At 60.6% G+C, this 13,487-nt stretch overlaps 1 protein-coding gene across 3 annotated transcripts in view; it reads right to left on the bottom strand.

Moving 5' to 3' along the window:
• LOC129555207 (kinesin-like protein KIF19) overlaps positions 1-13,487 on the bottom strand; it is a 28,220-nt gene that overhangs the window by 941 nt on the left and 13,792 nt on the right. Inside the window, exons 5-16 of one of the 3 annotated variants that reach the window (XM_088841828.1) lie at positions 11,822-11,987; positions 11,016-11,190; positions 10,708-10,906; positions 9,359-9,629; positions 9,156-9,277; positions 8,552-8,688; positions 8,196-8,301; positions 7,945-8,032; positions 6,883-7,277; positions 6,522-6,729; positions 4,478-4,532; positions 3,743-3,813 (exon numbers count right to left, since the gene is read on the bottom strand). In XM_088841828.1, coding sequence (XP_088697954.1) covers positions 4,507-4,532; positions 6,522-6,729; positions 6,883-7,277; positions 7,945-8,032; positions 8,196-8,301; positions 8,552-8,688; positions 9,156-9,277; positions 9,359-9,629; positions 10,708-10,906; positions 11,016-11,190; positions 11,822-11,987 — 1,893 coding nt within the window. In that variant the 3' untranslated portion in view covers positions 3,743-3,813; positions 4,478-4,506. Of the gene's footprint in view, positions 1-3,717; positions 3,814-4,477; positions 4,533-5,590; positions 6,274-6,521; positions 6,730-6,882; positions 7,278-7,944; positions 8,033-8,195; positions 8,302-8,551; positions 8,689-9,155; positions 9,278-9,358; positions 9,630-10,707; positions 10,907-11,015; positions 11,191-11,821; positions 11,988-13,487 lie in introns of those variants that run through there. The other 2 variants (XM_088841826.1, XM_088841827.1) reach the window with 2 other exon arrangements.

The following is a 13,487-nucleotide window of genomic DNA, read 5'->3' as shown; positions in this document are numbered from 1 at the left end:
CCCTAAAGAGTTACAGAGGTGCTGAGTCCATCTCTGAGCTTTTGGGTCCGGGTCTTGTCGTGATAAGATGGGAGGTCAGGACGAGCACAGGGCTGAGAGGGGACGCAGGCTCCAGGCTCTGCTGTGGCCACGTCGGGGCACCACCAAGGGCCCACGGGGCCGAGTGGCAGAAGGTCTGGGCCCTGGAAGAGGTGGCTGAGAGGACGCCGCCCTCTGAGCCAGGCCCTCCGCAGATCTGGCCTGGGGGTTGCGGTGGGACACTGGGTAGAGGGGGGTTTCAGGTCACCCTGTGACACTCCTAGAAAGGGAATAAACGTGCAGGAAAGCAATGGACCAGTGGGAAAGGTTGAAGGCAAAAGGAGAAGATGGCGGCAGAGGATGGGACGTTCGTATAGCATCACCGACCTCAACGGACAAGAACTTGGGCGAACTCCGGGAGATGGTGAGGGGCAGGGAGGCCTGGCGCGCCGCAGTCCGTGGGGTCGCAAAGAGTCGGACACGACTGAGCGACTGAACAAAAACAACAAACCAATGGACACTGACCACACGCCTCCCAGGGGCCCACCGATCCGTCTCACCCCATCAACAAGCCTTCTCGGAAAGTGCCGCTCTTCTGCCCATCCTACACAGGAGGAAATGAGGCCTGGGCAACTTCAGGAACGTTCCTGGGGGCCCCTGCAGAGGAGGGGGCATGCTCGGTGGCCAGAGCACCGGGGTGACCTGCCATCCTCTCCCAGAGGCCACTTCTCCCCGCTCCTTCTCCTTGGGCGCTGGCTTTCCTCTCTGCCTCACACTCCACACTGTACAGCGGGGTGGCCGAGCAGGCAGGGCTCAGTTACTCGGCTCCCACCTGCCTCCTCATCACGTTCTTTCTAAAAAATACTCATTTGACTGTGCGGGGTCTCAGTCGCGGTTCGCGCAATCTTTAGCTGGGGCTCGGGGACTCCAAGTTGCGGTGTGTGGGTTCTAGCTCCCTGACCAGAGATCGAACCCAGGTCCCCTGCACTGGAAGCTCAGAGTCTCAGCCACTGGACCACCAGGGAAGCCCCGGCACGTCCTTGGGGGGCAGTGCTCCTTCCTGGAGACCCTTTCTGGGGGGACAGGGGAGGGAGGGGGTGAGGCCACAGTGTTGGCGCTCTGCCCCACAGCTCTCAAAACAAAAACAAGAGCAGCCCCAAAAAAACAGGCTGGGTGGGCAGGGGCAGTGGCCACACAAAAGCTCCCCACAACAGCCTCGGAGGGCCTGGCTCCTTCTGCCCCACTTCCTATTAAAATGCAGCAGGAGCTGCAGCCCCGTCAAAGGCCCATTCATTGCCTCACACTCGCCCTCTCTCACACAAGGGCCTGATTATTCGAATTAGGGAGATGGCCTTTCTCTGCAGCTCCCTGGCCGCCTAGGGGGCCCTCAGCTGGGAGCTGCAACACAGAAGCCTGGTGAGAGGGAGGAGACCCCGCTGGGAAGTAGCCGGCTCCCGAAGGGGCGCCCGCGGTGGCCAGCTGGAGGCGCCCGGGGAGGGCCCGCCGTGTGCAAGCTTCCCTGAGTCACTCTTGTCCCCGGACAAGCGGGGCTGTCTGCCAGGCAGCTGTGCGTGTGGCCTCAGCCAGCAGCCACCCTCCCTGGACCCTGTTCAGCCCGCCTAGCTCCAGATGACGTCAGGATGCGTCTGACCGTGACCTGGGCCCTCCCGGTGGCTCAGACCGTAAAGAATCCGCCTGCCATTCGGGAGACCTGGACTCAATCCCTGGATTGGGAAAAGACCCTGGAGAAGGGAATGGCTACCCACTCCAATATCCTGGCCTGGAGAATCCCATGGACGGAGGAACCTGGCGGGCTACAGTCATCCGCAGGGTTGCAAAGAGCCGGACATGACTGAGTGACTTTCACTTGGACCCTCCTACTCTGCTCTTCCCTGTACCTGAAGGGGCCCCAGCCCTGGGGACGTAGGCTCCTGCCTGCCCAGGGCTCACTCACTGTGTGGTGTGGGGAGGGAGGACAAAGCAGCAGAGGCCCACCTCCTCCCTCTTCCGGACAAGCTCTGCCGAGAGCTACTCAGACAAGCAGCACCAGGGTCCATGCATTCTGGGGGCATCGTGGAGGCCAGGGTCACCAGCCGGCCCCATCACTGGGCCAGGCACGCGTTTGGGTAGAGGGCTTCCCATATGAGCACCCCCTGCTTTTTTTCTCCCAGATCGAAAGGGCAGAATGGACGCAGGTCACAGGTTTGCTCTGTGGCCCTTAAGTCAGATAAGGGGTTCTTTGAAATCCCCGTAAATCTGCCCCTCTGTCACAAACACACACACATACAGACACGCAGCCTGTACCACCACTGTGTCGATACACATGGGGCTGTGATGATCTGCCTATGAGCTGAAACTTAAGAGGAAACGTCCCGTTCTTCTGATTCTTCCATCTCCAGGCACCCACACCCCCGAGAGCCACGTAGCCGAACGTCGGATGAATGAATGAACGCTGTGCACACAGCTCCTCTGGAGCGTTTGGTCCACCAGAGACCAAGCGTACCTGCCTAGCTGGCTTCCGCCCACACTCCAGACACCCTGTGTGTGTGTCTGTTTCTCTTTGTTCTTTTAACATTTCAAGGTGCCACAACTGGAAACACACAGCACTGTGAACCGGACAGTGTGTGTGAGTCCAAGCGCAGGGGACAGGAGGCCACCTTCTGTTTTCCGGACGCCGGGGAGGAGGGCCCGGGAGTGCGCGCTGAGGCCCGAGGGCGCTTCCAGGACGGGGTCAAGCCCCGCCCAGTCCCACCATCTGGGGTCAGCGCTTCACACCCAGAGAAGGCCCCTGGTCCCTCGTCCCCAGCCGCACAGGCCGTGGCGGGTGGGTGAAGGATCAGGCTTCAGGCCTCTTATCTTGGCTCTGCCCCCAAATGCCTCGTGACCCTGGGGAAAGCCTCTTCCGTTCCCGGGGCCTGTGGCCCCATCAAAAGGGATGAGCCAAGCCCCTTTCGGTCCCAGACTCTCGGATTCTTGGTTAGGGACTGAGATCAGAAGCTGGCCCTGCCCTGGGGACACTGGACGGGACACATCGACGTACCACCAGACCGAAGACCACCTGGGAGGACCACCGGCACCCCCACGGCCCTCAACTCAGCACGGCCATGAAAGTGTCAGCAGCAAGGGACGTCCAGCTGAGGAGCAGGGCCAGCACCCCGCAGCAGAGCATCCTAGAGAAGCAGCTGCCGGTGGGGTCCCGGCAGAGGCCGGCAGGTGGGGGCCCCATGGTGGCTGCACATCCCCCAGCCTTCGGGGCCCTTCCTCTCGGCTACGACCTTGGCCCCACTGGTTCTCAGTGGCACCGTTGGCAGCCCCAGCCTGAGCCCTACCACCACCCCACTGACTGCTGGCAGAGGGATATGGACCGATGTCCGGGGCACAGGTCGCCAAGGGAAGAGATGGCAGCAAGGGCGCGAGCTGAGCGGCTCTAACGGCTCAGCTGCGGGACAGTCAGGCCCAGGAGGCAGGGGCTGGAGCGGGGAAAGCCGCCCCTGGCTTGGTGTCCAGACGGCAGGACGGTGGCTGCTGCCCCAGCCCCACCGCAGGCCGGGTGCTGACGAAGGGGAGGGAGGGGGCATCACGCTGCCCCTGCTGCCCACATGCCCCTGGCCCCCCAGGCCCTCATCCCTCTGAACGGTGGCACCATCACTCCCCACGCTTGGCCAGCTCTTCCCCCAGACCCAGAGGCAGGCTACTCACGAGGCCAGGAGGCACCTGGAGCGCTTGGCCAGACCCAGGCAGGCAAGGAGGCAGTGGACCAGATCCAGGATGAACAGCAGGAGGTAGGAGAGCCACCTGGGTGGAGCGGGAGGGGCGGTCAGGGGAGCACTGCCCGCCCAGGGCCCCTGGCCCGCTGGCCTGATCGTGGGACTAACTGCCCATAGCCGGTGGCTACGCTGATGAGACCGGGGGCCAGCCCTGCCCCGGACAGCAAGAACCCAGTGTGCACGGTGGACAGCCATTGGGGTTCAGGGGGCTGCACCGCGGCCTGTGCCTGGCCAAAGGAGTCACCCTCCCTCCCCCGGCTGTGTCTGAACCAGCACTGTCTCCTAGAACTTTCTGCAGCGATGGACACGGACCACCTACGCACTGAGCACTCTCTGCCGCTACCTACGCGTGGCTGAGAACGTGAAACACAGCTGATACAACCGAGGAAGCGAATTTCTCCTTTTACTTTCTTTTCTCCCTTTAGAATTGAAGCATAGTTGCAATACAATATTACGTAAGTCACAAGCGTATAAAAATGAGTCACAATTTTTAAAGGTTATACTCCATCTATAGTTACTATAAAATACTGGCTATACTCATGTTGTACAGTATGTATCCTTTTCCTTAGTTTTTGATTTAATGTTTACTGTGCACGGGAGTATAGCTGCTCTGCAACGATGTGACAGTTTCTGGCGAACAGTAAAGCCACGCAGTTATAACATACATGTGCCCACCCTTTCAGTTACTTTACCTTTTGCTGTGGGCCATGCGGGATCTTCCTCAACCAGGGGTTGAACCCGTGCCCCCTGCAGCAAAAGTGCAGAGTCTGAACCACTGGACCGCCAGGGAAGTCCCTCAGAGCCTTTGTTCCAACAGCCACGCGTGACCAGTGGCCACGCCATGGACGGAGCAGGTCTAAGCCATCTCTCGGCAGCCTCCTGGGAGGCATGTATTTGGACCCTGGTTCCCGTTGCTTCTAGAAGACACACACAGTGTCAGACCAGGCGAGGTCTGACGGATCTATGCCACGGATCATAGTTTTGAGGGATCACAGCCACGGATCTAAGAAAGCGCCTAAGAGGCCTGCGTCTTTAACAATGGCGCGACGCAAGGAAGAGTAGCTCCTGTTCTTCACAACGAGAGAAATTCTAACCCAGCACTGCATGGGAAGCCAATGCTCTTGGTAGAGTAAACCAGTGCTCGGAGTGGCAAGGGGATGATTAAATCACCCAGTTCTGGGGGTAAAAACAGTCCAAGAAGGGCTCCACAGGTCAGGACTCCCCATGGTTCATTAGCTTTCCAAGGGCCCCGCCCCCACAGGGCAGGGAAAGCATCGGGATGGTCAGGTGCACCTCGGGGAGCTTTCTCACCTGAGACTGAGGGGCGCAGCTGAGCAGTTTCTGAGCCCTGACTTCCTGGGGTGGGAGGGGTAAGCACAACTCTAAGTCTCTGACCTCTCCTGAGAGGGGCTCTGGGCAGAGACCTCAGGGTCCAGAGGAAAAGCGCTTTCCCCCCGGAGCTTGTTGACTGGTGTCAACCAGCGGGAGAGGAAGAGGGTGTGGCGCGAGGAGGGGACTTGGGTTGAACCTTAATCAGTGATGCGCTCATTCGCTCAGTCGTGTCCGGCCCTCTGCGGCCCCGTGGACTGCAGCCTGCCAGTCCTTTACCCGTGGGATTCCTCAGGCGAGAATCCTGGAGTGGGCTGCCATTTCCTCCTCCAGGGGATCTTCCTGACCCAGGGATCGAACCCACATCTCCTGCACTGCAGGCAGGTTCTTTACCATTAGCGCCACCCGGGAAGGGAAGCCCAGTCTGTCAGGATCACCCCACCTTTCAGACAAGGTCTAGTTTCTGCAACAGCCAACAAAACTCAAATGCGATTTTTATTGTTTAAAAGGAGTGGGGGGGGGGGCGGGAAGCGACTGCTCAGGAACAAAACTAGATTCCTTCCCACCCCCCAGCCACAGTAGGGGAAATGCCCATCGGCCCCTTCCCCAACCATCCAGCATGCCCTTGTCCCAGATGTGGGCCCAGGAGCCCTATCCCACTAACAGTCCCTCCCTGCTCCACCCCCGCCCCCCACTCCTCAGGCCAAGTCTGACTGCAGATCTTAGAGTAGAGTTTCGGCAACAGGAGTCTCTGCCCAGGGAGCCTTGGGATCCAGCGTTGGGAAGCCAGGGATTCCTGCCATCCAGGCCATGCCTCCTGGGCTCAGTTCCCCTTCCCGGTAGCACTGAAGGCACGGAAGTGTGGGGGGCAGGCGCCCCCATGATTCCTGGGTCCCAGGGGCCCCAGCTTTCTGAGATCCCGCGCTCCTGATGCCAGTTCTTCCACATCTGCCCAGCCTCCGTCTCCCTTTCCTGCCACACCCTATCAAGCCTTGGCGGGCAGGAGGGCCGGATCCAGGCAGGGCCCCTCAGTTGTGCTGGAAGCTTCCATCTTTGCCTTGGGTATTTGTGCCATAGGGCAGGCAGGGCATCTGACTAACCCGTCCGGAAACATCCAGTGGGTTGGAGGGGGCAGCGAGGGGGGAGGGGTCCTTGGGGCCTGCAATGGGGAGGGGCCAGGAGCTGTGCTTTAAGGCATGCCTCTCCATGCCCCTGTCATCACCCACAGTGGCTCTGAACTCCCTAGGGGCACCCCCCAAGAGGCCAGTCCCACCAAGAGTCTTCAGGAACCCTGTTTCCAGCAAGGGGCAGTCATAGGGTCAGGGAACTCAACCAGCCTCCTCCCTGGCCTGGCTAAGGGCTCCCCTCTCCCCACTGCAATTCCCCCCCACACTTGCTGGTACTCACCCAAGTTCTGGCACGGAGGGAGTTTGACCGTGGCCATAGGCAGCGTGGCCTTTCCCAGGGGCCGGATGGTAGGGGTTAGGTGCCCAATCACTGGCATCCTCTGGTCTGAGATGTGATTCTCCACAGGACGGAGCCCAGCAACGTGCATCTTGGGGCGGGAGAGCAGTGCTGGCTGGAGAGCCGGATGAGCTGGGATCTGCGTGGGGGTCTGAAACAAGGAGATGTTAGCTTCACTTGGGGGACACTCCATGGAGAGTGGTGCACAGCCAGGGTTACCCTGAGGCCTCTGGAGCAGCCCAGGCTTCAGAACCCGGCAAGGAGGGGGCCCTGACACCCCCAGCTCCTGTCCCCCTAGGCTCACCCCTTGTCCTGTGACTTCAAAGGACTGGGACTTCCTCTTCCTCTTTGCCTCCAGGGACTCCTCTCGTTTCTTGCTTAGGCTTTTCTTCTGGCCTTGCAGTGCGGGACAAGGGCCATCGCCATGACGCTCGACCGCCTGGGATGGCGCCTCGCCCGTGCTGCTAGACAGGCTGTCCTCGCTGGCAGTGTGCTGGAGGGTGGGGCTGGGCGGCCGCTTGCAGGCCAGCAGTCCGGGCAGCTGCATGTCATCAGTCTCGCCCAGCGAGTACAGGGACAGGCTGCTGTGCCTCATGGTGGGTGCCAGCAGTTGGCGCCCCTCGGCCCCCAGGGCCTGCAAGCGGTACCGGGCAGCCTTCACGGAGATGCCCTTGGTGTCGGTCGGGGTCTCCTTCTTCCCTGTGGCAGGACAGAGGGGCACCCAGCCCGGGATCAAGGCCACATTTTCCTCCCTCTCCTGCACCTCCAACACCCCTTTCTTTGCTGCAGCTCACCCCAACTTGCTTGCTGTTTGAGAAACTTTGGGCAAGTTTCTGAGCCTTCTTTTCATCTGTAAACTGACGATGGTAAAACTAACCCCAGAGGGTTGTGGAGATTGTTTTTTTTTTGGACCATGACACATGACATACGGGATCTTAGTTCCCTGACTGGGGATCGAACCTTCACCCGCTGCAGTGGAAGTGCTGGGTCTTAACCACTGGACCGCCAGGGAAGTCCCAGGTTCTGAGGATGCATTGCTCAGATAATGGGGGTCGCCTGTGGCCAGAGGGTAGGGAGGACTCGGACTCTATTTGCCATTACAACTATTTCCCAGTGGCAAGCGGAGGGGGCGTGATCCCAAGTGCCACGTGTTCCCCGTTATGGTTTCCGACTGTGTCCCCTGCTCTGTGTGGACAGAGCAGGTGGGTACTCTTCTCTGGGCACCGGTGCCTGTCTTTCTAGAATGATGCCTGGGTGTGTTCAGCAGCGGAGAGGGAAGGAAGGGGCTTCGTGCTGGGTGCTCTGAGCTGTTGAGATGATTCCAGGCTCAGGCTGATGAGGGGGTGGGGGGAGGCAGGGGACACACCTTTGCAGGTCAAGGGGATCTCCGACAGATTCTCGATGCTTTCAGGGGAGGAGTTGATCTGGCCGTTCAGAGCAACCTGAGTGGTGGCCTGTGAGATGAATGGGTTGGGAAGAGAAGCCATTGGACCCTGGGACCCTACGTCCTCAGAGGGCTGTTTTGGAAAAGTTCCATCCCAACCATTGGGTGTCCCCCCCCGGGTACTCCCACCCACATCAGGGGAGCCCGGGGGGCCCGTGGGGCCTGCTGCTCACCTCCTGTGTCACCAGGTTGCTGGCCGGGATAGGGGGTGGGGTGGGCACAAAGGAGCCCTTCGCTTGCCAGGCCCGGGAGCTGGCCTTGAACAGTTGGTTGGCTTCACTGAGGTCAGCAGAGGAGGACGGGCAGCTGTTGCCCAGGCTGGCACCACAGGAGTCCCACGCCCACCCCTCCTGAGAACTGTTGCATTGTGGGAAAGAGGACCCCAAAATACGGCTCCAGACCTGTGCCCCCTCCCTGCCTTCCGTTCCTGCTCCATCCTCCCTGGGAAGCCAGGTCTGGGATGGCATCTCTGTGACACGGCCCGGTGTCTCAGGCGGGCTGGATGGCCGGAAGTGGTCCTCAGGCTCACCTCTCAGTGCTGAGCAGAGGGAGGAAGCTTCTGTGCTGCTGGGGGAACTCGGAGTTCGGCATCTTGACGTTCTCTAGGTCAGACTCCTCCGGGGTCGGCACGGTTCCTGGGGGGCTAAACTTGGGCAAGGTGCTATCCTGGGGAGGGGAAAGGAGGGAGAGGGGAGTCGGAAGACTTGGTCTCGGACCGAGTAAACAGCCTGCTAACACAGGCACACAGTATGTCTGTGGCTGTAATCAGGGCTGGGAGCCCCAGAAGACAGGGGGGCTCGTGTTCTGAGTCCCAGGGGCCAGCCGTGGTCTGCTAGGCATCCCCAGTGGCACCGCCTGGTGGCCTGGTCTCCTGGGAGGCATCTGGGGCCCTTAGTGCTATCTCAGATGGGCAACCCTGATCCTTAGACCCTGGACGGGGACACATGCCGGAGAAGACCACCACAGGAGGGGAGCCTGGCAACGCTTTGGGTTGAATAACAAGCAGAAGGAGAAGCCAGCTTTCCGGGGATCAGCCAGCTGGGTCCCGAGGCCACCCTAGGTGCTGGCAGGTGCCGCCCTGGTCCTCAGCCCCGCCCTTAGTCATGTGCGCATGGTCCGGCCCGGGCACCCGCCTGCAGGGCCTGAGAGGCCAGGCGGTCCATCATGGTGGCGCGCTCCAGGCTGCCCTCCTCCTGCTCCCGCTGGTACACTTCGTACAGCTCCTTCAGGTGCTGCGGGACGGCCAGGTTGCAGTCTGCGGCGGGGGAGCGGAGAGGCAGGGCTCAGCGCGGGCCCCGGCCCCCGGCGGGTCGGACGCGCGGGGCGGGGCCCCTACCCTGGAGGAGCTGCCGCTGGGCGCGGATGATCTCCTCGCAGAGGCTGCGGTGCTGCTCCACGTGGCGCAGGACCTCGCGGCAGTCGCGGAGCGCGCCGGCGTGGAGCAGGGCATGCGGCTGTAGCTCGGCGTTCCGCAGCTCCAGCTCATGCACCCGGCAGAGCAGGCCAAGCACCTCGCGCCCCTCCTCTGACCTGACGCGCCGCGGCAGCGTCTCCTCCAGGCGGCGGCCCCGCCCGCGCAGCTCTTGGCACCCCTGCTCCAGCGCCAGCTGGGGAGCCGAGCGGGCCTTCAGCACCAGGTGGCTGGAGAGGGGCCACCCGCGCCCGCCGCTGAGCGGGTCCTCGGCCCTCCAAGGCCCTGGACGCTGGGAAGCCGGCTGAAGCCCCACTCCGATGCCCGCTTTTCGAACCTGTGTCTTGAACTCTGCAACTGGGGACTGATCCTGGGTGACCCCTCTGTGCCTGCCTTCTTGCAACCCATCCCTGAAACAGGCTCCGTGCAGGGAAGTCGCTCAGTTCTGCCCGACTCTGTGTGGTCCCATGGACCGCAGCCCGCCAGGCTCCTTCTCCCATGGGATTCTCCAGGCAAGGATACTGGAGTGGGCTGCCATTTCCTTCTCCAAGGGATCTTCCCGACCCAGGGATCGAACCTCGGTCTCCCGCATTGGCAGGCAGACCCTTTACCATCTGAGCCACCAGGGAATCCAGGGAAATGACCTCCGTGGACCAGCTCAACCCCAGCTCACCTGATGCCCTCTGGACTGGTGGACCCTGAAGCCCCCTGGTATGGTTATACTCCAGAACAGAGAAGGGCAATCTGGGAAATCCTAATTAGAATGTTGGCTACCCGTTTTCTGAGTCTTTAATATGTGAAAGGATGTATTTACTCTTCTCATCAACCCCACTAGGGTTGAACACTCCCATTTTAAAGATGAGTTCTTGCCTGGAGAATCCCATGGACAGAGAAAGCTGGTGGGCTATATAGCCCATGGGGTAGCAAAGAGTCAGACCCAACTGAACACACACACAAAGCGTTAGTCCCTCAGTGGTGTCCGACTCTGTGACCCGCCAGGCTCCTCTGTCCATAGGGATTCTCCAGGCAAGAATACTGGAGTGGGTAGCCATTTCCTACTCCAGGGGATCTTCCCGACCCAGGGATCGAACCGGCATCTCCTGCATTGCAGGCGGATTCTTTACCATCTGAGCCACCAGGGAAGCCCCAGATGCGAAAGAGAGACTCAAAGTCACAGGGAACTGGGGCCTGAGAGCCCAGGTTTCACGCCTCCCACAGCCCCTTCCTGCTGAGTCTCTCAACCACCCTTGCCCAGCCCCCCGAGCCCCAGGGACCATCTGCTTTCGCAGCTTCTTCTGCTCAGTCATCAACGTGGCGATGCTTTTGCGGGCGGACACCACCTCAGCAGGCTCCTTGATGTCTGGCTGGCCGTCCCCGGTGTCCAAGTCCTTCCCGGTGTCATCCTTAGTGAAGGACTCCTTCCGACGCTCCTCCCGCCACTTGAGTGCCTGGCGTGACTTCTTGCGCTTCCAGCTGCCGCAGCCCCAACCCCAAAGGAGACGGGGGATTCAGGCCATGGGGGGTGGGGGGCACAAGGTGCGGCTCCAGCTCCTGGCTCCCATCCCAGGCCAGCGGTGCTTACCTGGCGATGGTGAGCAGGTGGCGGGAGATGTCCATCTGCAGCTCCATGCCGCGGTTCTCCAGCTCGAGCAGGCGTCTCCGAATGTCCATTTCCTCCTGGAAGGTGCTGATCAGCTGCTCACGAAGGTGTTCCATCGCAGCCTGTTCACCCCGCCCGCTGTGCAGCTGGACCTCGGCTGCCCATTGAATGGTAAGTGGGAGAGGTCAGCGGAGGAGGAATGGTCAGGCCAGGAAAGTCTGGGTCCGCCTGGGCCCTCCCCTCTTTCTCCCCAAAAGACTTCCGTGCAACCACCTCCTCCAGGAAGACCTCCTAGATTACCCCCTGCCACATCCCACGTCTACACCGTCTTCAGGCGGTGACCCAAAGGTGACTCCCAGCCTCCCTGTATGAACTGGGCTTCCGCCAGCCTTTAGAGCGCCTTTCTGTCAACTAGTAAAAGGCACCCCTTAGACACTGTACTGCCATGTGCTGCAAAATCGTCAAAGCAAGTACAGAAAATCTGTAAGGGAACCGTATCCCTTCTGGTGATGCCGGGCGCAGTCTCACAGCCCTCACTGCAATCCCCAGAGTGAAGCCCGCACACAGCTAAACGCCCAGGTGGCTCTCACTCTGATACCACCGAATTCTGGGGTCAGGTCTCTGAGGCAGAGATCGCGATTCTGTTTGACAGCTGAAGGACGGAAGGCTTAAAGGCTGCTCAGTCAGAAAGAGCCCGGCTTTGAAGCCAGCGCTGTCTGACCACAGAGCACCCCGAGGCAGCCTGGAGGGGCTCCGGGAGACGGGCTCCCCCTCACGCACGCACGCACCCTGGATGTGGCGCCTGTCGCCCCGCTCTAGCTGGGCTCGGTTCGGGCTCCACCCGCCCTGCTCCTCGATCTTGCACCTGAGCCTCTGGATCTGGCCCCGGAAGTCAGCGATGATGTTCGTGTACTGGGCGATGTGGTAGGAGACGCTGAGCAGGTTCTGCTTCACCTGGGGAGGGGGCGGGGTACAGTCACCTGGAGGCCAGGGCCTGCCCTCGGGGACCCCCTTTTCCTTTCTCCTGGATGACAGCAATGACCTCTCCGCCTCCGACTGTGTGCTGTGCTTAGTCGCTCAGTTGTGTCTGACTCTTTGCGACCCCATGGACTATGGCCCGCCAGGCTCCTCCGTCCATGGGAATTCTCCAGGCAAGAATGCTGGAGTGGGTTGCCATGCCCTCCTTCAGGGGATCTTCCCAACCCAGGGGTGGAACCCAGGTCTCCCTCACTGTGGGCGTCTTCTTTACCATCTGAGCCAGCAGGGAAGCCCAATACTGGAGTGGGTTGCCATGCCCTTCATGGGGGATCGTTCCCACCCAGAGAGTGAGCCCAGGTCTCCCGCATTGCAGGCAGATTCTTTACCACTTGAGCCACCAGGGAAGCCCTGCCTCCAACCCTACAACCTATCAAACTACATGCCTCCACCAGAGGCATACTCCTAAAATCGTGCCCCCGCCCCAGCCCCGGCCCCTGCGCCACTCAACCTTCCTTGGCTCCTGACTGCGGGGGAACGCCCTGATTCCTCATCTGGGGCTGAGGGCGCACTGCTCTCTCTGGTTTCATTCAGCTCACTCAGCCGAGGAACCGGTCCCCTCGCCCCCTCCGCGCGGACACCTCCTCCTCCCTGCCTTGGGAGCCTCCGTCCTTACTGCTCCCTCCTTTCGGCAGTCCCCTCTTCATCCTTCAGAGTCCCACTCACCGGCTCTAAAGAGGTTAGTGGGAATCCCACTGGCCTCCCTGCTCTTGGTGTGATTTCCTGCTATTAATAATACTCTGAACTATCAATTCGCTCTTTTAAGGGTCTCTTCCCACCATTAAGTTCCTTAATGGAGAGAGCAGAGAGAACGCATCCAGCTCCCGAAACAGTCACCGGACAACTGAAGTGTTAGGAGAATGCTGGTTAGGTTCTTAGACTCTTGACACGGGTGGGCCCAGATGACCTCATAGAGAGCCAGGATTCTAACACACTGACCGACGGGGCAGTGACGGGGCAGACCTCAGTGCCACTCCTACCCAACTGGGAGGCCACTTAGCTCCCTCCAGCCTCACTTTCCTCAACTGTAAAGTGAGGACAGAAGTAACGGCTGCCTCGTCTGAGGATCACACGAGATGAACTGATAAGGGGTTCACAGTAGAAGCACTCATAAGTCACCAACACTGTCACTGTTGGCAGTAAAGGTCTGAACGAGCACCTCTTAAGAGGAAACAGGAAGGGGCTGGGGGCCAGACCTTGGGGATGAGCACGGACTCTGAACCGGTGGAGCACAGGGACTTCCCTGGTGGTCTGACGGTCAAGCGTCTGCCTGCCCATGCAGGGCACGTGGGTCCAGTGTCTGGTCTGGGACGCTCTCACATGCCACGGGGCAACTAAGCCCGTACAGCCACCCTTACGGAGCCCACACGCCCCAGAGCCCGTGTCGCACAGGAGAATCCACCAGTCACCACTGTGAAC

Source organism: Moschus berezovskii, chromosome 12 (assembly GCF_049115385.1).
Source record: "Moschus berezovskii isolate FMDL1 chromosome 12, NW_MosBer_1.0, whole genome shotgun sequence".
NCBI classification, from domain to species: domain Eukaryota; kingdom Metazoa; phylum Chordata; class Mammalia; order Artiodactyla; family Moschidae; genus Moschus; species Moschus berezovskii.
The sequence above is the reverse complement of the archived record's forward strand: the minus strand, read 5'-3'. Positions and strand labels throughout refer to the sequence as shown.